Below are 26,266 nucleotides of genomic sequence, written 5' to 3'. Positions count from 1 at the left end.
TGGAGAATGTTACAAGGCTTTACCTAGACATGGGAGACTGTTTAAAAATGGGTTTCTTTAAGTTTGCAGATCTCGGGAAGATCAGGTCAGCTAGAATAGAAGATTATTGAAGTCAGGAAGTAAAGACAGAAAGGGGAAGTGGGTTATACAGGAGAGGAGCAGAGACTATGCAACACTTGGAAATGCTATGAGTGTGGACGGAAGCCGGGGCCAGCGGCCAAACCCAGATTCTGCCGTTACTACCACTAGCAGGTGGCAGGTTAACACGTGTAGGTGAGATCTTACAAGGACCCATCAGGGCTCGAGTCCCTGCAACTTTTAAAGTTCATTGCCATTAGCAGCAGCAGGATCATTACTATCTATTAAGTCATTTGTATGTGCCAGGAGCTGGGCTTTATGTGCATTATTTTAATCCCCACAATAAGCCCATGAACTGTATATTATTAGTCTCACTGTACCATGGAGGGCAAGTGAAACTTGCATAGGTTAATCATTTGCCCCAAGTCCCTTCAGCTGATCATCAGTGTGACAGATCAACTGTACGGCCACTGTGCTAAGCTAGTCTGGAGGGCCTGTCCCCAAGCACTACCGGGGTCATCAGAAGCGAGAGGGCCAACATAGCCACCAGAGCAAATGAATTCATCAAGGGAGGCTTGCGAGGGGAAATGAGAAGAGGGGAGTATGGAAGCCCTGTCTGAGGGCATGGCAGAGAAGGAGCAAAAGGAGAAGGTAAAGAGAGCAGAAAGAGAAAGAGGGAGAGCACCTAAAGAAATGAGAATTCCAGAATTCTTTTCCAGAAGGAAGTAGAATTCAACAATGTCAGACACTGCAGAGAAAACAAGCCTGAATGTCAGTCACAGTTTGGCAGCTAGGAGCCCACTGATGGTCTCACAGAGAGAAATGTTGGTGGCATGGAGGACAACCATCTATGAGGGGAACTGAGGAATGTGCTGGAAGTGGGGGAGGGGAGCAAGCCAGTCTGCTTTATCAAGGGCCTGGCTGAGGAGAATAGAGGCGTTTCCCCCATAAATATTGAAGAGGATATAATTCAGTTTCTGCATGGAGAAGAAGCAAACATAGGAGACAAATGTTGAAGGTAAGTAGAAAGAATGACTGACCGAGTTTGGGAGAAAAGGGGGATCCAGAGCATAGAGGAACACGGGCAAGAAGATGCTGGAAGAGAGGGAAGGAAGGTGGACCCCACCACATGTGTATCCACCCTTAGGCAGAGGAGGAAAGGAAGAGTCAAGTCCAATGCCTGTTTTTTGTTTTCTTTTCCCCTCTGAAGTAGAAATCAGGGACATTGGCTCAGAGTCAGATAGGAAAGGACAAGAAGCCGGAAGAGAAGCCTTCTCACGAGCACGGAGACCGGCCAGAGGGGGCCGGCTGGAGCCGCTGCCCTGGTGTGTTGGCCCAGGCCTACACAGCTGGACTTGGTCCCAGAACATAGATAGCCGACCTCAGGCAACAGATAAATTTGTACAGGGCACATATTTTGCAGATCAGATATGGCAGAAAAAAATGAGAATACTACCAACATGACAAAAAAATGGTGGAGGAGGAGGCGCCTGGTTAGCTCAGTTAAGCACAGCCAGCCTGTGCCTTCAGCTCAGGTCATGATCCCAGGATCCTGGGATCGATCCCCACCTCAGATAGAGCCCGGCATGGGGTTCCCTGCTCAGCAGGAATCCTGCCTCTCCCTCTACCCCCTTTCCCACTTGTGCTCTCTCGCTCTCTCAAATAAATAAATAAAATCTTTAAAAAATAAAAAGAAGAAGAAAAGAAAAAAATGAAGCCTGGGGATGGTGAGAGGTATTGTGATAGACTGACATGAAAGAGGAAAATTGAAAGCTCAGATCTTAGTGTTGGAGGCCACTTTGGTGGGAGGAAAAGAGTGGGAGGAACTGAAGAATTGGAGGTCGTGAGCGAAGGGGGAAATGCTAGCCTCCTAGGGAGAAGGCCTATGTGCCAGGCCCCGTGCTAAGCCCATCCTATTTATTATTTTATTGAGCCTTACGGCAAACCTATAAAGTCAACATCACTCTTCTCCGCCATAGCACGTCGTACACCAAATCGCAAAGTGAGGTCAAGAGGTGGGGCGGCTGGCTAAGGAAGATGAGGGTGGCCACCAGAGTGAGTTGCTCTCCTAGACTGGATTCAAGGTCGGGGAGACAGAGCGAGATGTAGCTGGCTCTGACTCACTAATAAGGCATTACCACCCCCTGAAGGCCAGGAGCAGAGATGAAGATAGAAGCAAAGGGAGTATTTGGTTAAGCACAGAAGCAGGGATACTGAAAGTCAGGTTGTTTAAGCTCTAAAAGTGTACTTTTAATGGATGGGGCTGGGCAGAGCTGGCTCTATAATTTGTAGGGCCCAGTACAAAATGAAAATGTGGGGTGGCTCAGGCCGTTAAGCTTCTGACTCTTGATTTTGGCCCACATCATGATCTCAGGGTCACGAGATTGAGCTCCGCCTGGGGCTCCTCACTCAGTAGAGTGTCTGCTTGAGGTTCTCTCTCTCTCTCTCTCTTTTTCTGTCCCTCCCCCTGCTTCCGAGCTCCGCCTAAAATAAATAAATTAAATTATTGAATTAAATAGTAATTAATAAATAATAATAATTTATGATATATTTATATATTTATAATTTATAATGTAATTAATAATAAATGAATGAATTAATTAAATGAATAAATTAAATTAAATTAATAAAATAAATAAATACATCTTAAAAAAATGAATCTGTGAAGGCTTTCATTTGAATATAAAGCTGTTAAAATTACTAAAATATAAAAGACTCTCTCTTTGCCCCTGCGGTCTCTTGACCTGTCATGGTGTTTTTATTTGCAGTTTTGTGTCATGGTTCCTTGGACACGGGGATACTTGGAGAGTGAATGTAGACCCTCACAGATGCCCTATGGGGGCTCCACCTCATGACTCAGTGTGTGGCCCACTGACTTCCCAGTTCTGCCACCCCAGCCCAGAGCAGAGGGACAGCCAGTCCCTGTCCCAGGACCTTCTTGGGGCCTGGATCAGGGTGGGCAACATGCTCGCCCTTGCCAACTGTCTTCCTGGAACAGAGATTGTGCTTCTGTGCCTTCCCTATGTATGTGGAAGAGAATGTTCCCCCAACGTTAAGCCTACTGGTGCATGTATGTCCCCTCAACCAGGGACAGGGAGAAATGATGGGACACAGGTGGACTTGCTCTGCTGAACGACCCAGGGAGGGGACGGGAAGGGGTAGACTGGGCATTACTGAGATTGCTGGGGGTGGGGAAGAGGGAGTACAGCAACCAAGAATCTGACTAGGGAAGGTGGTGACACGGGTGGAGGCAGGATTCCATGTGAGCTATGGCTCCATGCCCCTTGAGTACTGTTCCATCAGACTTCACTTACAAGCTAAACACAAATTAAAAGGTAAAATTGTTCTCTTAGTTTGCTAACACTGCGGGAACACAGAAACAGGGACTGAGTGGCTTCAACAACAGAAATGTATTTCCTCAATTCTCTGGAGGCTGGAAGTCCTGGCTCAAGATGTCCCATGTGTAGGCTTGGTTTCATCTGAGGCCCCCCTCCTCGGCTTGTAGACAGCCAACTTATTTCTCTGTCTTTACCAGCTCTTTCCTCTGTGCTGTGTCCTCACCTCTTCTTCGTATTAGGATGCCAGCCATATTGGATTAAGGCTCTCCTTGGTGACCTCAGTAACCTTCATTACCTCTTTAAAGACCCTATGTTCAAACACTGTCACATTCTGAGGTACTAAGTGTGAGGTCTTCAACATATGAATTTAGGGGGACACAATTCAGCCCATAACAAGTTTCTAGATAGCAACACCAGAGCGCTGAGCCCCACGCAGGGGGTACTTCTGTGCGTGGACCCTGGGTGATGGCACCGGACATGCCCATGAAGCCAGCCCCGGACTGGGAGATGCGTGGTGCAGGAGCAACAGTGTGGAGCTGGAAGGTTCGGACCCCCTCCCCCAACCCGGACCTAGAGGTTCCTAGCAGAATGAGCACCCTTCCCTGGACAGATTGTAAAGGAAGCAAAGCTGGGCTCTTGGTGAGAACCAGGTTTGGTTAAGATAATAAAGAAGGTGTAAAACGCCCTTGAGCGGGTTGAGGATGAAGAAAAGTTTCTTTGCAAACAAGTGAACATCCCACCGCAGAGAGGAGAAGCGTCTGGGAGGGAGGTCAGCAGTGAGCAGATAAACTTTGGCGAGAAGAGAAGCGCACGGGGATGGGAGTGTGAAGAGAGATGGAGGACTTTACATTTCAGTACTTTTCAGTACGCTGGTTTTTAATTCCCAGAATTTAGAAATTAAATTAAAATGGAACTGAATTATAATGAAATATTCACTTTCCTCCATCCACCGGCTGCTGCCCTTCATATACAATCACGGTGTTACTGACTGGCCAGTGGGAAAACGTTTCATGCTGATCTGCCCTTGCTCTCTTGTGGTGTCGGTTCCAGTCCATGCAGTAAGTAAGTTTTATTATGCAGCCTACTCTTCCACGCTGGAAACGAAATCATAATTGTTATCACATCACTGTAGTGCTCTAACAAATTAAACTTAGTCCCTTGTATATATTCAGTTGAGTCATTATCCTTGCTCTTACATTAGTCTCTCCCAGAGGACGACAACAAAAAAGCCTTGTCTGCATTTATACGGATAGAAATACAAGCGATTAATAAGTTTAAAGAGCTTCTGTACTGAAATATCACTTCAGGATGTTAATAACACGTGAAATAAAATAAAAGCAGTTTCTTACACAGAAAGCTGCATCATGAAAATACGGACATATTGTTGCATATGATTTTTTTATTTAAACCCCATCAAAGAAGATTAAAAAAGTAATTTTAAAACTATTCAAATAGTGACAATTATTTTAAAAGTTAAAATAACACATGTTCATTGTAGAGAAAATTTAAAATATAGATAAGCAGAAAAGAAAGGTGGCATCACTATAATCCTAACATCCACTTATTTTTAGATAAATTTGTTAATTTTTTCTAGTCCTTTTTCTACAACTATGTGTCCATACACTTCCTTTTTACAAAAAGTAAGATCCTGTTTTACACAGTGTTTAGTAATCTGCCTTTTACCGTTAACAATGTAAGACAGACATTCTTTTTTTTCTCATATATTATCTTTTTCTAAAATTTTTTAACATTAACATATAATGTATTATTTGCCCCAGAGGTACAGGTCTGTGAATTGTCAGGCTTACACACTTCACAGCACTCACCATAGCACATACCCTCTCCAATGTCCATAACCCAACCAATCTCTTCCTACCTCCTTCCCCCCGGCAACCCTCAGTTTGTTTCCTGAGATTAAGAGTCTCTTATGGTTAAGACAGACATTCTTGTATAACATTATGTCAAGGACTACATTTAGCCGGTTTATTTTTTAACTAAAATTTCTGATTGTTGGACATTTAGATGATTTCAGCTATTTGCTATTATAAACAATGTAGAAATGTACATCCTTAAAACAATAATTTTTGCACCTCTATGATTATTTCCATAGGATTGATTCATAGATGTCAATAACATCTCAAAGTGAGAATCAGAGAAAGGGGAACCCTCTTATACTCTTACACTATTGGTGGGAATGCAAACTGGTGCAACCATTCTGGAAAACAGTATGGAGTTTCCTTAAAAAGTTAAAAATAGAATCATCTTATGATCCAGCAATTGCACTACTAGGTTTTATTTTTATTTATTTATTTATTTGTTTGTTTGTTTGTTTTTAAGTACTCTCTACACCCAACATGGAATTTGAACTTACAACCCCAGATCAAGAGTCACATGCTCCACCAACTGAGCCAGCCATGTGTCCCTGTACTACTAGTTATTTATCCAAAGAGTATAAAAATACTAATTTGAAATGATACATGCACCCTGATGTTTATAGCAGCAGCATCTACAAGAGCCAAATTAGGGAAAGAGCTCAAGTGTCCATCAACTGATGCATGCATAAAGAAGATGTGGTGCGCATCTATGTACAATGGAATATTACTCAGCCATAAAAAGAATGAAATCTTGCCATTTGCAATGGCATGGCTGGAGCTAGAGGGCATAATGCTAAGTGAAATAAGTCAATCAGAGAAAGATAAACACCAGATGATTTCATTCTTGTGTGGAATTTAAGAAACAAAACAAATGATCATAGGGGGGAAAAGAGAGACAAACCAAGAAACACCGACCCTTAACTATAGAGAACAAACTGATCTTTCCCAGAGGGGAGATGGATGGAGAGATGGGGGAAATACATTAAAGAGTACGCTTGAGACGAACACCCCATATTGTATGTAAGTGTTGAATCACTACATTGTACACATGAAACTAGTATTACATTGCATGTTAACTGACTAGAGTTTAAATAAAAACTTAAAAAGAATAATGTCTTCAAGATTACTTTTAAGCCTTCTGGGGGAAAAAAAAAAAAAACTTTAACCAGGAAGAAAACGTTAAGAACTAGTCTGCTTGTACAAGGCACCCCTTTCGGGGGCCTCCTGCTTCCAGGCACCCCTCCTAAAGATTTTTTAATTACTGGAAAGACATTAATCTGGAAGAGGATACTTGGTGAAGTGCCTCATGGTTCCAAAGTTGACTTTATCATGTAGAGCACTTTTTATCAACAATTTTGTGGATGGAGAAGATAACTTCACCAACTGGCCAATAATGCAAACCTGAAAAAAATGAGCTAATCATTGGGATGACGGAATTAAAAATTTGAAGAACTAGCTATTCCACCATTCTAAAAGTGTTTATTGAACACGTAGTATGTTTCCAGAAATTTTCTAAGTGCTGGGGATCTAGTGGTGAACATGTCAGTAGCCTTAGTTTCATGGAGCTTATATTCTAGGGAAGAAGACTGACAATAAACAACTAAGTGTATAATATAGTGTCCTGCACTGACAAATGAATTGAAGGATACCGACACATTGTCAAAGAGGAGGGGGGAGTAATGGCAGAGAGAGAAATTCTGGGGAAAGAGAGTTCCAGGCAGGAGAACAGCGAGTGCAGAAGTCCTGAGGTGGGAACAAGGTCGGCACACAGGAAGGCTAGTGTGGCTTCGGTTGCCGAACAACAGGCTGAGTGATAAGAAACGGAGTCAGACAGGGGCTACCTCAAAATGTTGGATCAGTGACTCAAAACACACAAGATAACCATATGAAGTCATTGAAAAATAGTTGGACAGTGTTAGGACAATAAAAATATAATAAACTCAATGTTTTATTTTGTGACAATCCATTGCATAAGGGAAAAATGAAGGAGATACATGCTATCAGCAGTTTACATGAAAAAGATCTCAAGGCCTTGGTAGGCCCACAAGCTCTGTGAGAGCTAGTATGAAGTGATGGCTTTAACACACACCGGGATGCACTCTTAGCACCAACTGAGACTAAAGTAACAGAAATAGACCCAAATTAACAGAATAAACTAATATTCTTTTTACATACAATACTTAAAGTATTATATTTGATTTGGTATGATAAATTTTGAGAGAGCTATTGATGATTTTAAATGTTTCCCATTATTCAATGACAAGGGTGCTGAGAAAAATAGAAACACCCACTCATATATTTTTTTTTCAGCTTCTCATCTTGTCATTTCTGAGCTCTGCTTATTCCTCTATTTATGTATTTATGTTTATATGTATGGACTTACTCTACCTCAACATGGGACTCAAACTTACAACCTTGAGCTCAAGAGTCATATGCTCCACCAACTGAGCCAGCCAGCTGCCCCATGAGCTCTGCTAATTTAAAACTCTCAGATCTGAAGTGAGAAGTTATCCCATGTAGGCATAGTGGTTTTACAAGCCTGAAGGTCGAGACTTCCATTTTGGGCTCTGTACGCCACTGAGCCAAGAAGAAAGACAGAGGTTATTATACCGATTCTGGGTATTGATTGTAGCTCTTGAGGAGGGAAATCAAACTGGTGAGCACAGGCAGGACAGGAAGGCTTACGACTGGCATCCAGGGAACCCTGCCTACTAACAGTTCCACATCCAGTGATGAAAGCTAGTGTGTGGTCCTAGCGCTCCTAAAGACCGCAGATGACTCACACCCTTTAGGAATGAAGGTTTGGTGCACCTTCCGGGAGGGGGCCCTACACAACAAATGTGCTGGCCCAGGGCACAGGGAACCTGGAAGGAGAGTGACGTTGCAGCCTGTGACAAATTACAGAAACAAAGACTAGAGCAGCCCTGCAGGTTTCCTTTGCTTTGTGTGTATCCGTGTACATTCACCAATTACCGATTTTCCCTCTCTCTTCTCTTGTAGTATATAAGAAGTGTTGATGATGGTTACCTTTATTCTTAGAAAGTTTAGGCAGAAGATAAATTAAAATCACCTGGAGACAGAGATCATGACTGATGAGATCCTGTGTCTCCCCTTTTGAAAGAGTGACAGCATCCTCAGTTAGTTAAGGAATATTTGTTACTGTTACTGGAAGTTTAAACCTGAAGTAGAAAGGTGAAAATAAATGCTGAATAGCCAGAGGGCAGGATTTGTCTGTTCTTGCCCTTCTCTGCTTTCCTTTGTAGTTTAGAGAAAACCACATCCTGGGTGCCCCCAACAGCTGGCTCCTCCCTATGGAACATAGAAGAACGGGAGAAGCTTTTTCTTTCTCTGCTTCTTGTCGGGCCCCTGGCAGTCATGTAGGAGTTGCACAGGTGGTGGTCCATGGTGGTCCATGTTCCTGCTTTCCTCCATGGCAGCATGTTTCGGAAGCAACAGCAGCAAGCGCACTGCAACCTTAGCAGAACAGTGATCATGGGCTCTTAGTTACACCTTTTCTCTTCTTTCTCCTCCACCCAGAACCGTGACAATGGATGGCTTCCCGTAGTTATTAATCTCTGGATAACTTTGCATTTTCCTTCTCTCTCTCTCTCTTCTAGCCTTTCCAAGCCCTTGATAACCAATTCCCAATATTAAATTCCATCCATTTGAAACCATTACTAGGGGTTCCATTTCTCCATAAGGATAAACTCTGATACAGATGAACCCATGGCTCAACCTAGGCAAAGAGAAACATGGAACAGATGGTTAGGAAAAGGATGGTCATTGACAGGCCAGGAAAAACTGGAGAAGTCAGACTTGATGTCTTCATCAAGTCCAGGACAACGTGCTACGATATCTGATGTGTAGCAGCCTTGGGTAAGAATGGGGTCCGGAGTGTGCCCTGGAAATAGTGGCAGAAGTAGAGTGGAGGTGTAGTTTTGCTGGGATTGATAATATCATTTAACTGTGATGCAGAGACACTACGTGGTTCGCTCAAATGGCATTGACACAAGGACCGATGATGCTGGGATATGACACAGGGAGAGAGATGAGGACATGTCAGACCACGGTTTCTAAAATATGATAATTTTTTCATTAGAGACATACCTTTTATTTATTTGTTTGTTTGTTTATTTCAGAAAGTGAGAGAATATGAGTGGTGGGAGGCGCAGAGAGAGACAGAGAGAAATCCTCAAGGGGACTCCAGGCTGAGCAGGGAGCCAGACACAGGGCTCCATCCCAGGATGCTGAGATCATGACCTAATCAAGAGCTGGAGGCTTAACAGAATGAGCCCCCCGGCACCCCTAGGGAAATACCCTTTCATAGCCGAGATGGGATACCAGTAGTCACATGAATTATTTCCCCCTCTTCAAACTGCTAGACAAATGCATAATGAAAATGTCATAGATGGCTCTTCCTCCTGTCTCAGGCAATCACCTTAGAGCTGCTGGCAGTGACCTAATATAAACACGCATACTTGGCTCTGTAGGCAGACCAGAATCTTACATTTTTCCTCCAGGGTACATGAAATAAAAATAATAAAGGTCACAGCTTAATATTTGCCTTTGGCTAAAGCCACTGCAGCTCTTAAAAAAAAAAAAAATTCCTGAAAAAAAAAATTCCATGCTACAAACGTAAAATAAAAAGAAATATCACAAGATCCAATGTTTAATGGTCCAGCAAGTACACTATAATTAGCCAATACACTTTCAGGAGGACATGAAATTATCATCAGTGAATAATCGGATAAAGAAGAGTACCAGAAGTTAGGTATGCTTCTCCCAAGTGTGCTGTTGGAATGATTTCGCTTTGCACTATGTTTATGTATTAGATTCCCTAATGTCTCTCTCTCTCACTGTCTCTTTTTTTTTTTAAGAGAGAGAGAGAGAGAATCATGTGCATGAGAAGGAGGAGGGGCTGAGGGTGAGGAAAAGAGAAACTCTCAAGCAGGCTCCACGTCCAGCACCGAGCCTCATGTCAGGCCCCATCGCACCACCCTGAGGTCAAGACCTGAGCCAAAATCAAGAGTCAGAGGCTTAACTGACCAAGCCACCCAGGTACCGCTCCGTAACGGCTCTTTTGTGAAATCTTTGCAGTGATGGTACCATGGTATTACCTGGTGTTTCTCTTCCAGGAAACACAAAAATAGCAGTGACACATTTATCTGGTTCCAAGAGAAAAAAAATTCATGGCCGTGTTACGCTCTTAAGAAGCCAGCACTAATTTATCTTTTAGCCGGGATTTGTCTCGGAAGTGTTTTTATCATGTTTACCTCTGTAACTTGTGCCCACAAAACAGTCCTTCCAGATAGAACTCATTAGAATTGGTATTTTACCCTGGAGTCCACTTTGCTATTTCCCTGGATAATTAATGTATTGTCTCTCTCTCTCTGCCTGCCTCTCCATCTACTTGTGATTTCTCTCTGTCAAATAAATAAATAAAATCTTAAAAAAAAAAAAAGAAAAGAAAAATGGGGCACCTGGGTGGCTCAGTGGGTTAAGCTGCTGCCTTCGGCTCGGGTCATGATCTCAGGGTCCTGGGATCGAGTCCCACATCGGGCTCTCTGCTCGGCAGGGAGCCTGCTTCCCTCTCTCTCTCTCTCTGCCTGCCTCTCCATCTACTTGTGATTTGTCTCTGTCAAATAAATAAATAAAATCTTAAAAAAAATAATAATTAATGTATTGTGGGCCCCATTAGCCTTGTTACATAGGTTCCAACTCTACCTGCTGGAGAAAAACGTGGTATTTCGTCACATGTTTTCTGCACTGTGGCAAGTTTTATGTTCAACTGATAACTACAGCCCCGAGCCTACTAAATTTATCAAGTTAAAAATTTTACATAGGCTAAAAAGGGATAGTGGGACACAAGTCTGAAGAATGGATATTTGATGGTTAATAAAAATCTATTTCTCCAAAGACCTTTTTAAAAAAGTTTTTAAAATTTAACTATAGGCTATTCCTTGAAGTACTGATTTGTAAGTATAGAGCTTAAGGGTAATTTTGAAAGATTTTACCAAAATCAACTAATATTAATTATAAAGCATTCTCAGCTGTGCGCTGCGATCTGTTCTCCACTCTTCTGTATTTCGGCTTGTCTGGTTTTTGCATCTCACATTGCTTTTCTCTAAGTCCTCTCAAAACCTCTTTTTCAGGGGTTAGCAGACAGATCTTCCTGGGGGCTTCGGCCACCAGGATTGGAACACAGAAATAATAAAGGGCAATGGAATATAAGATTACTGGTCGTTGCCAGTTGTTATCGTGGTGGAATGAAGCGAAGAGCCAGGCAAATGTAGAAATGTATAGAATATTTTTTCCAACATAAAAATAGCTGTATTATTTCCTGGTAACAAAAACGATACATGCTCACTATAAAAATTTCATATACATAAAAGTCTAAAGAAACTAAGGGTCAACCAAATACCATAGCCTGGAAAAAGACATAATTTTTGGAAAAGATCTCTGCATGAAACATATACTATTTTAAAATGTTCAGTATTATAAATGGGCCCATATTGAACACATTATCCTATAGCCTGCTTTTTCATTCAATAATATTTCAAGAACAAATTTCCATAGCAATAAACAAGATCTAAATAATTTTTAATGACAGTCATATATGACTCAATGGTATATATGTGCTAGAATTTATTTAATCCATTTTTCTACTAAAGGATATTTCTAAAGGCTGTTTCCAAAGTTTGCTGTTGTTGTTGTTGTTGTTGTTTTAAGATGTATTTATTTATTTGAGAGAGAGAAAACAAGAAGGAGGGACAAAGGGAGAGGGAGAGAGAATCTCAAGCAGACTCCACACTGAGCGTGGAGCTTGACACAGGGATTGAACTCACAGCCCTGAGATCATGACTGCAGCCAAAATCAGGAGTCAGATGCTTAACCGACTGTGCTACCCAGGTGCTCCCCCCAAGTTTTAGTATCATAAACATCATAAAGTACTTCTTTACCCTCATATTTACATACTTGTGCAATTTTTATTCATTAGGATAAAGTCTAAACAAACTGCTGGGTAAAAGTTTATCATTTAAAGTTTTGATACATATTGTCAAATTTGATACATATTGTCTTCTAGAAAAGTTGTATCAATTTTCACTCCTGCCAAGAATGAACAAGAATGCCCCTTTGCTCATATTCTTGTCAATTACTTTAATATTTGCCAACCTGGGAGGATACAATTAAAACAAATGAAATAATAAACACATATTTGTTGCTATTTTTATTTTCAAGTGGGGGATACCTTTAATTTTTAAGTCACCCCTTTTCAGAGCAGATGTTTTCCTGGATTTGAATAAAAATTTTTCAGTTTGCATCCTCATTCCAATATTGGTGTGTCTCCAGAGAAGAGTCATTTTAAAAAAAATATCATTTTCCTTGATCTTATAGTAATGCCTTATAGTAGGCATTCAAAGCATAAGTGATGAATGCATCTACCACACTATTAGACACCTCAGTGTTGACTAAGTTTGAATCTCCCACAAGTGGCTCTTTCCACCTGCTTACTCTCCATTGCAATCAGTGTTGCTCTACAGGAAATTTTAAAATTAAGGAGCCAATAAAACAAACTTTGGAAATATTCCCTTGCTATTTATAGAGATAACCGCAAAGTTTTCGATGAGACAGATGACATCCATAAGAAGGCTCTGAAGTGAAGGTTTGGTAGGCAATGTAGATCTTTGGAGGAAAAATGTTTTCCAAGAAAATACTTGCATGTCAATTTCAATAGACCATCAAATATATATAAATAATATGACAGAAAGATGGAAACAAACTATTACAAATACCAGTTTATCCTCTGTCAAAATGTTGGTTTACCATTGCTTAGAAATGGTTTGGGAATTTTTCCACCATGAGGCAAATTTATAAGCAATGTTCACAATGGCTAATTCTTCCTTTGCAAGATATCTCAGACATTACTATTTGACATTAAAAACTTTCTATCTGCGAATAGCAGGATGGAACCATCTAGGCTAATGAATGCTGGTAGTATGGGTATTAGAAAGATGCACTTTGGGGGCACCTGGGGGCTCAGTTGGTTAAGCAACTGCCTTCAGCTCAGGTCATGATCCCAGGGTTCTGGGATCAAGCCCCACATTGGGCTCCCAGCTCAGCCGGAAGCCTGCTTCTCCCTCTCCAACTCCACTGCTTGTGTTCTTTCTTTCACTGTGTGTGTCTCATTCTGTCAAATAAATAAATAAAATCTTAAAAAAAAAAAAAAAAGAAAGATGCACTTTGGATGATGGGTAGATGACAGTCTTGATATCTTGATGCCAATGATTTGAAGATGTTTTAAAGGACTGTTTGGTTCATTCATTTTACAACTTCTTAATTGAACCATATCATGTGCCAGGTACCATGCTAGTTGTTAGAGATACAAAAAGAAGCAGGGTATAGCCCCTGCCTTCAAGGAAGTCTCAGTTTTGTGGAGAAGAGAGAAGTCAACAATTAACATGATGGAGCTATAGGGAGGCGAGGTACATGTAGGTACTTCAGAGTTCTTAAAAGAGGCCAGTGGAAGACGCCATTAGAAGCCAAATAAAGGTCCTGAAGAAACCCCATATCAGTAGAAGAATCAGGTCTGTTATGATTGCCACAAGGCACGAGTGCGCCTCGTGCTCACTATTAGTAAAGCAGCCAGCTACCATGGAGACATCAGCTGTATGATAGCATAAGGAGGAACCTCTGTGAATCCCTAGAAAGAGCTGGCGAAGAAGCCAGAGTCTCATTCCAGACAACACCTTGACAGAGCTCCGTGAAGCTGCTCTCCGAGAGCCACCAGTGAGCATTAGAACCAAAATTAAAACTCCCCCACAATAGTTTCCTTTCACGCATTCATTCATTTATTCACTGGGACATAAGCTCCCTGAGGGCAGGGATCTTTGTTGGCTGTGATCCTCACTGTGTCCCCGGCTCCCAGAACAGCCCTGACACAAAGGAAGCAGTCTATAAACATTCATTCAAGGAATGAATGGTTGGATCAGTGAGTATATTTAGCTCACATCTAATGACTATAGATGTGGGTAACTTTAACAGAGGAGCAGCACAGTGAAAAAGGCCAAAGACCCAGCGAGACCTGTGTGCTTACGAACACTGTGGAATCAACGAATGACTTTTCACATCCATTCCTTTTCATCAGAGCTTGAATCTGCGGGGGCTTCTAATGTACCATGTGGAGTATGAGAAAGAGCATGGGCCGTGAAGTCAGACAGATGTGCATTCAAATCGTGGCTCTTCCAGATCTGGGACGACCCCATTCACATTCCTTAACCTAAGTTAGTCTTCTCTGCCCTAAAGTGGGATTTGGACCTCCGGGGTGACTGTGAAGGATAAACAGGAAAAAATACAGAAAGCTCTGGACCCAGCTCCCTCTGCCCTATCCTTCCAGCCTCAGAGCTGGTGTTGTGCAGAACTCTGCAATAGCGCTGGGCCCCCAATCCCCGGATGTCCATCCTGGGCCCCCTTCGCTATTTCTTCTCCTCCCTCTCTCTCTCCAGCAAGCTTCTCCGAAAGCCTTCCTTCCCCTCTTGAAAGTGCACAGTAACTGCCTCACCATTTTACTTTCAGTTCCATAGGTATGCGGTTCGAAAGACAGATGTCACCAAACTGTTGAGTGGGCCAGTTGCCTTCTCCTCCTCCTTTGGTGTATCCCAGGAGCCAATACAGTGCCTTGATCTAGCAGATGTTTAATAGATGCTACTCGTGATAACATCACTTGCTACCCTCACCACACCTCAGGTCCTAAAAGCTGTTTTTACACAGGCTAACGTACCACCCCATGAAACTACACCATTATGCCGTGAGTCACGGATCATTATAACAATTCTCAAGAAGTCAATAAATGTGACAGTGCCAGAAATCCCATACCTATTTTCAAAAACAACAAAGTATTTTTCTCTATGCTATGGGGCCTTATAAAATGGAAGAAAAACCTAACAAGCAAATGGGATCGGCCTTGGGGATTGCCCATGGTATGTTATAAGGATGAAAATGACTGACATTCCTTATTAATTCATGTTTGCTGATCGAAGGGAACACTGGAAGCTCATTCTCAGTTTCTTCATGTACCTGAATCTCTACCTCCTGAAGCTACGAGGGTACATTCTTATTGCCCATAGTGGGATGAAAGATTGAATTCCTATCGATTAACATTTATTGACACACTCACCAGAAGGCAAATCAAGGACTAGATCACTCAAATAGAAGATTCTTTTCATTTCCAGCCATAGTGACATCTGCTTGCTGGATCACTGATCAGGTTATTGCCAGCCAATCTGACTTGCTCTTTAAGTTTTCCAAAGTAGTCATACCTTAGCAAGGTGACCTTATCAAAAAAGATTATTGATTAATAATATTTCTAGAGCTCCTCCTCCAATTAAGCAAAATCCTAAGTAATAGGGTAAATACAAAAGAATTTTTAAAAATGATTACTCTCTCAAAAAACGTACACCTAAATGGAAAGGTAGAAGCTACTGATTTATAAAGACTTGAGAACACTTTCAAGTGGTGTTTCTCCAAGAGTATACACAACAGCAGCATGAGCAGCCGCTGGGAACTTGTCAGAAAGCCCAATTCCTAACCGCAGAACTCATGCACCGGAAAGGGGCAGGCTCCAGCAATCTGTGTTCTTAACAAGGCTTCCACATCATTTGGATGCACACTAAAGTTTGAGAAACACTGCTTTAAGTCAAATAAGCACATTCAGATCAACATAATTCCAACAGCCTCCACATGGGCTGAGTCATGGCGGGCTTGTGTTCACCCCAGCTTCCTTTATGACCTCTCACAGAAGGTTCTGGGAGGCCCGTATTCAAAGTGAAAAGCAGTTTAACATAAAGTCAATCCTTGATTGTCTTGATTACCACTTTTGTGTTATTAATGGCAACTGCACGCAATCCCAGGCTAATTCCCCAGTTCAGCCAAAAGATTTTCAGACTATATTTCTAAGATAAGCTAAATCGGTCTGTAATGGCTTACATAAATAAAGCCAAACATCAAAGGCTTTTATGTTTCCTTTCATTAACATGGATAATCAAGAGTTTCCAAAGTAGGACAGGTCGCAGGAATTGAAATCATCCAAAGTCTAGTTCAACCCTTTTGCCCCTGTTGGTTTGGGGACATGGGCAATTTGGGAGCATTGTTAACAGGTGCCATGAACATATGGGGAAGAGAGCAAGGGGTAGTCAGGGTCCCTGAGGACCAGCCTGAGCATGACCTCTTCCAACTGCTTACCTGGGTCTTTATGTGGCCCGCCAATCAGACTCAATCAGACTAAGGCTTATTGTGTTTCAACCTCACCATGAGGCCCTTTTCCCAAATTGTAGCTTCATGTTTCTGACCTTGGTCTGTTCACTTGACCCTGATTCCTGATGACTTCCTTCTTTAATCATTTGTTCTTAAATCTGGACTCCAATCTATGATTAACCCAACCCTAATAACTCACCAAAAAAAAAAAAAAAAAAAAAAAGAAAAAAATGTGTGAGCCTATTCCTTTGATGCATAGAAGGCTACAGGTCTACCCTTTTATTATAAATGTTCTAGATAGGGAAATTCCATTAACCCGTGGTAATGGCTTTCTTGAAATGTTTCTATCCATCATCATAAAGACAGTCCTTATCCCCACTTGACTCAGCAATGTTTACTGTGGCTGAATTTTTTAGTATGTGGGTTCTTAGGGATAATTTAATTCAACTTCACTTGTAAGGAAAAAACAGCTCAGTACAGGCTCACATACTAGGCCTTTTAGAGTTGGCTCCTACACACTCGGGAAATCTAATAGAGTAATGCTTTCTCCCCCGCCACCTCTCCCACCACCCCTCTTGCAAGATATCCATGTCCTAATCCCAGAAATCTGTGAATTATGTGATTAAATTAAGGGTCTTGAGAAACAGAGATTTCTCTGGATTATCTGAGTGGACCCAACGCAATCACAAGGATCCTTATGAGAGGCAGGAGAGCCAAAGTAAGAGAAGGAGGAGATGAAGAAAAGATCAAAGAGAGAAAGAAAGAGAAATCTAGATTCAGAGATGCCACAATGCTGGATTTGAGGATGGAGCAAGACAATACAGGTAGTCTCTAGAAGCTAGAAAAGGCAAGGGAACAAATTCTCCCCTAGAGCCTCCAGAAAGAATGCCAAGGACTTCTGACCTAAGAACTGTAAAATAACTTATATATATATATATATATATTATCTTCAAAATATATACATATATATTTTTAAACTGTAAACTGTAAAATAATTTATATACATATTACTTAAAAATAATATATATATATATATTTTTTTTAAGTAATCTCTGCACTCAATGTGGGCCTCGAACTCATGACCCTGAGGTCAGGAGCTAGATGCTCTACTGAATGAACCAGTCAGGCACCCCAACTTACATTGCTTTAACCCACTAAGTTTGTCAAAATTTATTATAGCAACAATAGGACATGAGTACAGGTAGTTTATAATCTAGTGAGAGAGAAGGTGGCACAGGCAGCTTTGCTACAATTCAGAAAGTAACAAGTATAAAATAGAAACACAAAACAATGCTATGGGAATGCTGATGAACTGTGTGTACTTCTGGCTGGAGAGATCAGGGAAGCTTCCCGGAAGAGGCAGTTCTGCTGGGCCTTGATGGACTCGGTAGGATTTCAATAGGGGGAGACCCAGTAAACAGGAGGAGTAAAGGCACAGAGTTGGCAGGTAGAGTATCAAACAAAAAGCTGACACAGACCTTGTGACCAGCCATTTTTCTCAGAAACAAAAATTACTTGAGTAAAATTTCATACATTCTTCTCAGGATATAATAGGTCTCTAAATTTGTTTACAAAAAAGTAGTAATAGCCAACAACATATGATATATGATAAACTATCCTAAGAATTTAAATACAGAAATCCAGATCTTGGGCAAGAATCCCCGTTCTACGGCAAACATGTCATAGGCAAGAGCGAATCTGGTTCATTTTCAGGTAGGCAGGCTTGACAGGGATGAACAGAAAACATACTAAGAGTTAATTAGAACAAACCAAAAGGTAATTCTTTAAAAAGGCATCTGTTAACATTTACAAATTAGACACTTCCTACAACCTTATCAAGCTACACCAGACAATGGGATCTAACTGAACTGAACCCACTTAGCAGACTGTAGGCTCCGAGGGCTCATGGCGCTGATGAGGAAGAAGCCAGTAGAACCCAGTCCCCTTTTGGTAGGTTTTGTTTGTCTGAAGTCAGAGCTCATGATCTGAAGTAATTTTGAATGGCTCTAATTTAGCCTAGGTTTAAGCCTAGGGATTGGGAAGAAAGGAATGGCATTGTGCAGATAGTTGATCTCCATCACCTAAACTCAGCATTGATGGTCCTCTTAGCATGACTTATGGTGACAGTATTTTCCCAAGACGGTACCTATACTCAGGTGCCTTAGCAATACTTGCTTCCTTCTTTATCTTCTGGTGAAATCGATTCCTTTTTGCACGGTTCACATTCGTTCCAGGAAAATTCACAGGAACTGCTGGTCTCCACTGGCCTGCTCCTGTATGAATGGCCTGGTGCTTCTGCCGAAGGTTCCATATCTGTAACATAGGTCCTTGGGTCCTGGGATACAGCTGCGTGCTCAGGAGACCAACTTTCTGGACAAGAAGAACTGGGCCTGTTGTAAGCATCCTCATTTCTCTTGCTGCCTGTTGTTCTGTCAAGGCCCAGAAATGTCACCTCAGACTGGCTACATTCAAATGGAACTCTTCGAGTCACTCCATCTTTTCTCAAACCTTTATCATGAGGCAATGAATGATTACTCAAACCTTTATCATGAGGCAATGAATGATTATTCTGGTTTTCATCATCTTCCACTGGGATACTCGGTACATTCTCCAAGAACAGAGGAGAAGGACACCTGAAGGACTTTAGGGAGGTGGGAGGGTCCTCGGCAAAATACAAGCTGGCTTGAGCACTTTCAAGAGTAGTTAGGACCTAGTTCACCAAGAAGCAAAGAAATATTTACGTTAAACTTCCATAGCCTCTCCTTTTACCTTTTTTTCTATCTACCTATTCCGGAATATTCTCTTATTTTCATGAATTAAGTTCAACTATAGAGTTCTGAATGGGAGGGTATTAAAAATTAGCTAAACTCCTTCAGTTTAATGAGTAAATTAAAAGACTTAAAGCCAAATATAAAAGATACTCGCCTGAAGTAAATACCAAGAGACCTGAGTTGAGGCTCAGATTTGCCACCAACTACTGTGTGACTTGGGGTGAGTCTCTGTACATTTTCTACTTCAACCTTAATATGTGGAGTACTAGAAATGGTCAGGGTCCAGGGGACACAATCTGTAGTTGTCAAATGCCAGAATTAGCTTTAGGAGCCTTCTTAAAATACAGATCCCTTGGCCCCAACCTAAAGATTATCACCAACAACATATGAAGATAGGGGCCCAGGAATCTGTATCTTAAAAGCTTCTCAGTTGATTTGGATGTGCAGTCCAAGTTGAGAAAACTGCTGACCTTGTCTGGAAGAACATGTAACATCTCTTCACACACATGTGTAATTTTTAAAATACATTTAGAGAACTTCACTACTTACAAAGTGCTTCCATACACATCACCTCATTTAATCCGCACAAACAACATTATTGTTCCCATTTCACAGATAATAAAGCTGAGGCTCAGATAAAGGGAATGAGTATCACTGGCCAGTAAGGAGCAGATCTGTTGTTTGACCTCAGATCTGGCTCCCAATTCCATGTTTCTTCCACTATATATCTCACAGCTCTTTTTGGGCCCAAGATTCCAGCTCTTATAGCTCTTACTGGTGGTGCTAAGCCCAGAATGTAGCTCTGACTCCCAGGCCAGTGCTCCTTACATTAGATTCTGTTGACCTCTTGTTTAAAACCCTTTCATAGCTCCACGATAGACTCAGGGTAAAGCCCCAAATCCCAGAATGGAATTCATGTCCCTCTGTCACCTGAAACTTTCTATCATTTTAAGCACCCCAGCTTTTCCATCACTATATCCCACGTCCATGAACTGCCTGCAGTATTAGTGCCATAAAACCCATCATCTCTGAGCTGGATTCTCCCTGACTAACATGTCTTTCTGTCCTTATTGTTGCCTAAATTCACCATTCTTTAGACTATAGCTCAGCCGTCACCTCCATCGAAGGGCTTCTGTGATTTGGTATGTGTTCCGACTCTACGCTCCCATATTGATCTAGGCTTCCACCTACAATCATGCTTATGTCTCCATCTTGGAATGCCATGTTAAGTAATCTGACTCTCACTTTGGACTGTGAGTTTGAGGGCAGCAACTGTCTCTTGATTACTATTGTACCCTCAGCACCCAGAACCAAGTCTGGCACATGCCAAGTAAGCACTAGCTAAATATTTGGTGAACAAATAAGCAAATCAGTGAATGGATGATTAAATTGATGAGTAAATTTAAAAAATCAATAGAGGAAATATAGAATGCGTTTTTAATGGGCCAGATCTCTAAAAGAGTGTTGAATAAAATTCTCTTCGGACTACTCAAGTGTTTTCATTAAATTTTTGTGGTGCCCTGGTCTTACTTAGCAATGACCTCTGCCAGAGTACCAAATACTGTGACTTGGTGACTTGCAAAAACTATGAGACTAGAATTCTCTGTTAGGGGCTGGATTTGCCCCACTGATAAAGAATTCAATTAGACACAATTTAGATTTTCCATTGTTCTGTGGGCTTGGTTTTGAATAAAACCATGTGTACGCACTTCATCCATTGATGGTCTTAACTTTGCCCGCGAGATAGCACACTGGCCTGCCAAAGAGAAGAGCTTGGCAGAGAAATTCCGAGGACAGGGATGCACTTTCTTATCTAGAAATGAAAGACATGAATCGAGGCCTCTCTTCTCCATCAGTTCCATAAGGAGGTCCCTCTAGGAAGACAAGAAGACAACTTTATCTTTCAGAACTCTACCCCCGAAATGACGGAGAGATAGGAACAGAAATAAAGACAATTCTTACCAGCTGGATATGCTTTGGATCATCTAACACCACTTTACAACCTGTCAGAACTTCCATTATTACCTATGGGAAACATAAAATAAAATGAGTTACATATGTTAAACACCTACATAGAGTCAGTTGCAGTGATTAACCTTGACAATAGATAACGTTCACTCTACTCAATGACTACGTTTTACTCTTTGATTACATAACATTAACATATAAGACAAGAGCAACAGGAAATCAATAGGTCTAAAAGTGAAACCCTTAAAAAAAATTTCTTAGAATTTAGAGCATTCCTGGCCATCAGCTTTCCTCCTTGGTTGACTGGGAGCTGGTACTCACAATCCCAAAGCTGTAGACATCTGTCTTAATGGAAAGTTTGCCCTGTCTGATGTACTCTTCAGGCATATACCACAGATGTTTACTGCTGCTGCTGGTCATGCTTATGGTCGAGCTCTGATGTTCCAGGTGGGGTCGGAAGTGTGCCATGCCAAAATCAGTTAGTTTGGGTTGGAACTGATCATCCAGAAGTATGTTTGCACTAAAATTATAATCAAGGACCAACAAGACAAAAACATAAAGGCATTCTGGTGAAAAACAAAATGACAAGCTCAGTTAATTCCAAATGCCAACAACACAAAGACATACATAGTCTTCGATGAACTAGAGGATATTTTCTCATTTTTCTTAAAGTATATATACAAGTATTATATGAGACTCTACAACGAAAACCAGGGGCGCCTGCAGGTCTCCGTCAGTTGAGCGACCGATTCTTGATTTCAGCTCAGGTCGTGATCTCAGGGTCCTGGGATTGAGCCCCCTTGAGCTCCATGCTCAGTGGGGCACCTGCTTGGGATTCTTTTTCCCTCCACCCCTCACCCCATTTGTGCACACGCTCTCACTCTCTCTCTTTCAAATCAATCAGTCAATCCTAAAAACATAAGGTATGCTGGAAACCTGACTTAGGAACAGTGAGCTTTTCAAATTTATAGATACATATAGGGAATTGCTGGGTAAAGTTGATGCTTTGCCAGCAAGAGAAACTAAAGTTAAACCAAAGCAGCTTTCCTTGTGCTCTTCTGATTCACAACGAGGACATGAACTGGGTTTTAATCAGCTAATAATCAAGTACCTGTTAGGTGCCTAGAGCCCTGCCACAGAATGCCCAGCCTATCAGCGGAGAGCCACTAACCTGCCGTGAGGTGAGGAATTCTCCTGCCTTAAGGATAACCCTAGTCCACTGTCCCATCTCTACGGACTTTCTATGGAGTAAAGACAAAAATGTGTTTGAGACTTATTTGGAAGATAAACACCTGCCACGGTAAAGCTGAAGTGTTTAGAGTCAGTTTGAGCTACCTGTCCCATAAAAACCTTAAGAATCACTTAACATCGTGGCTGACGGTAAAGTGAGCCTCAGCTTACTTTTACCCTCAAAGGTAATTGAGCAGGGATGGGACAGGGTAAGCCCGTGCATTTCACACAGCCCACACCTGCTGGGAGACCCAGCTCTGCCCTTCCCTGGCTCCTTGACTGTGGCTGGCTTACTTCGTCCCGTTCCCCTCCCTGTTGTTTTCCTTGCTTGTGAAATGAGGCGAACAAGAGGACTCACGGACCTGAATACAAACAGCCCACTCCCTGGCATACAATAATGCCCAATAAATGGTGAGGAAGATGAAAATTAGTAACGAATCATAAGAGGGCAGATAAATGTTGATAAAGGGGTGGGTGGGCCAAGAGAAAGTTTCTGTTTCTCTGTTTTGCTTGGGGAGGTCTTCAGAGTTTGCTTTTTGTTCCTGGAAACCAAAGCTTCTAATACCAGGCCTGCCCATCCAAAAATGACAAGTGGTATAGTTACAGTGTTACATATTGTGATTAAAAGTGGATGGGGTGCCTGGGTGGCTCAGTGGGTTAAGCCTCTGCCTTCGGCTCAGGTCATGATCCCAGAGTCCTGGGATTGAGCCCCACATCAGCCTCTCTGCTCAGCGGGGAGCCTGTTTCCTCCTCTCTCTCTGCCTGCCTCTCTGCCTATTTGTGATCTCTCTCTCTCTCTCTCTCTATCAAATAAATAAATAAAATCTTAAAAAAAAAAAAAGGTGGTAACAGCGGGGCCCTGGGGTGGCCCATCAGTGAAGTGTCCAACTCTTGATTCTCCACACTCAGTGCAGAATCTGCTTGAGATTCTCTCTCCCTCTCCCTCTGCTCCTCCCACTCCTGTCTCTGACTCTCTAAAATAAATAGATAAATCTTTTTTAAAAAATAGTATTAATAGCTATGGGAAAAGAATAAGAAATTCTTAATCCTGAAAAAATATTGCATCTTACAAAAGTTCTAGAAGTCCCCTGCTGGCCCTGTACAGGTAGGCTGATAGGCAGAATCTAGTTTCACAGGTCTGAATTGCAGGTGTTCTAATAATCGAGAGTACTCAGAGTCCTAGTTCTGTTTCAAGGATTCAAAGCTGGGGTCTTTAAGAATTCCAGCCTGGGGACACCTGAGTGGCTCAGTCGGTTGGCTGGCCATCAGCCTTCGGCTCAGGTCACGGTGTCTGGTTCCTGGGATTAATCCCTGTGTCAGGCCCTCTGCTCAGTGAGGAGTCTACTTCTCTCTCTCTCTCTCTCTCCCTCTCTCCCTCTGCCTCTTCTCACTGCTTGTTCTCTCTCTCTCTCTCATGTGAATGGGTAAAATATTTAAAAAAGAAGAAAAAAAAAAGATTTCTAGCCTGGACTTTGTCTAGAACTGAGTTGCCAACGACAGCATGAAGACATTCCACAGGACCCTTTAGGGATCCAGAAGAACACATTCTCAACTTGATGTCACTCTCTGTCCTTTAAGGGTGGCAGGAGAATTGCAAAATCCAAAGAACCCACCTCATGTGTCAGTCCCAGCGCCCACACCTATTGTGGGACCCAGGCATGTATGAAAATGTTAGAGAGGGTCCAGCCCTCCAGACTTGGATCAGTCCTCAACTGTATCAATCCCAGTCCTTATTTTTCTCCTGGTCTTGTCTCTTCTCCATATGTGGCAAACCTGGTAGCTTCCAAGGGCAGCCTGGGTTACGTACAACTAGGTCACTCACCTTCTATCTCTTCTGGAAAACAGTGTTGACTATCCTGACAAACCTCTGAAGATGTGCGCCCCCTAGAGGCAGACCCTACCTTCTCTCCAGCTCCAGATAAGAATAGACATAGAGTTCATAATTACTTCTTCCATAGGTACGTGTACACGTCAAGTGTTCTGTGTTCTGACCAAGGAGGCAGCTTCTGGAGATCTCTTGATCATTTCAGAGCACCAGGATACTTAATTTAGGAGTTTGCCACATGTGCCGGGAGGTGAGATGGGCAGAGAGGTTCACTAACTGCCATTACCAGGACCCCATCCTCTGCCTCTCCAGCTTCTGCCGCACTGACAGCCTCGCTCTCTTCTGCACACACCCCCTCCCCCTGCACGCACACACTGGATTTCAGCACAGAGGGACAGCAAAGCTCCGAAGGCCAGAGTTTCAGTGTCAAACATCTCGCCCTCTTCCTCCTCAACTCCAGCTCTAAGGAAGGTATAATAAAATCATAACTTAAAATGCTAGACCCATGAGGATGCAAAAGCTGATTCTGTAAAACATTTAGAATTCCTGAAGAATGGGTCTTTTCTACGCACAGGAGAAAAGAAAACAACCAAGCATCAAAAACAAAATCGTAATCTAATCCCTTTGTTTGGCCCTCAGCAAAGTGAGTGGGAAGTTGTCAGCAACTGACTCATGCTTCCAACAGACTTTGGGGGAATGGGTAACCACAATGTGTGACACAACATCACCCACAGAGGACTTTGGGTCAGTGAGAGGCCGACAGTAAGAGTGTGAAATTGTCCTAGGGCACCGCATTTACACTTTTAATGATGATATTTGGTGAAAAGACCAGCACACTTTTGAGTGCGTAACACGGATTTTGAGTGCAGTGATTTGCCCCGTTCTAAACAAAAGTCAGCAGGAGCTGACGTAGAAGAAGGTTCTGTTTTAAGAAAGTAGGAATTGCAAAAGACCCTTCAACAGTAAGTTCCATCCTAATTCTTTCTCTTACTGCAGCCTTGAATAGAACACGCTATGCCTTCAACTATCAAGCAGGTCAATGGAATATGGGGGTAATATATAACATATAATATCATATAATTATAAATAATTATATATTATATAATAATATGGGATAATATATAATATATAATATAGTAATAATATGGGTGTAAAAACAGACTAATAAAAGAAAGACAACATAAACTAACTGCAATCATATAACCCTATAATTAATTGAACAAAAGGGCAGCTTGCTAGCTATCATGCTTACCAACGAGGCAGACGAGAAATACAGGTAATGGTCCACACCTTCAATTTTGTGTCTCCACAACCTGCTTCTCTATTCTTTCCCACAAAGCTACTTACTATAACACAGACCATCACCTCTCTAGCTGATTCTCCTAGGACAAGTATCAGTGGTGGTACACTGAGGAGACAGGGAAGATCCTACACAAGATGGTCAATATGTATCTTGCCTCTGGGGAGTCACATACTCCATCTCTCTATTGCCGGGGGTCTTCAGGACAATTCTTTCTGGGGGACCTGAACCTCCCAAAGGCTACAAGATTTGCTTTCTTTGCACACTAGTTTTTCTCCTGATTTAGTCAAAGCCATTGGGCCTAAAATCTAAAGCATGATGATACCTCTAGATTTTAATGCAGATTTTGAATGGAAGTGCAAATACACATTTGACAGGGAAGCACACAACTGGTTTTTAAAAAGATGTATTTTTAAGGGATTTTAGGGGGAGTTATTGATACAAAGTAGCCCAGTCTCTGAGTGCCTGGTAATTCTCCAGAAAAGTCTGGTCTCCCACGAATTGGTCGCAGAGATAGAGGACCCACTGCCCTCTTCGTGACAGCCTGAGGCAACAGGACATCTTACTATGTGTCACTGCTGTTATGACACCATACCGATACCTCACCAGATGAGGCAAGATCCAGCTTCTCA

The 26,266-nt window shown here is 42.0% G+C and overlaps 1 protein-coding gene across 2 annotated transcripts in view; it reads right to left on the bottom strand.

Annotated features, from left to right (window-relative positions):
- Positions 1–17,676: 17,676 nt before the first annotated feature.
- Positions 17,677–26,266, bottom strand: part of IRAK3 (interleukin 1 receptor associated kinase 3) — a 48,974-nt gene continuing 40,384 nt past the window's right edge. For both annotated transcript variants that reach the window (XM_045072876.1, XM_045072877.1), the window contains 5 exons: positions 21,601–21,799; positions 21,274–21,336; positions 21,021–21,185; positions 19,082–19,250; positions 17,677–19,048 (listed from right to left, as the gene is read on the bottom strand). In XM_045072876.1, the coding sequence (XP_044928811.1) occupies positions 18,702–19,048; positions 19,082–19,250; positions 21,021–21,185; positions 21,274–21,336; positions 21,601–21,799 (943 nt within the window). In that variant the 3' untranslated portion in view covers positions 17,677–18,701. The remainder of the gene's footprint in view (positions 19,049–19,081; positions 19,251–21,020; positions 21,186–21,273; positions 21,337–21,600; positions 21,800–26,266) is intronic.

This window comes from Mustela putorius, unplaced genomic scaffold (assembly GCF_011764305.1).
Source record: "Mustela putorius furo isolate JIRA1106 unplaced genomic scaffold, ASM1176430v1.1 tig00537227_pilon_pilon_pilon, whole genome shotgun sequence".
NCBI classification, from domain to species: Eukaryota; Metazoa; Chordata; class Mammalia; order Carnivora; family Mustelidae; genus Mustela; species Mustela putorius.
The sequence above is the reverse complement of the archived record's forward strand: the minus strand, read 5'-3'. Positions and strand labels throughout refer to the sequence as shown.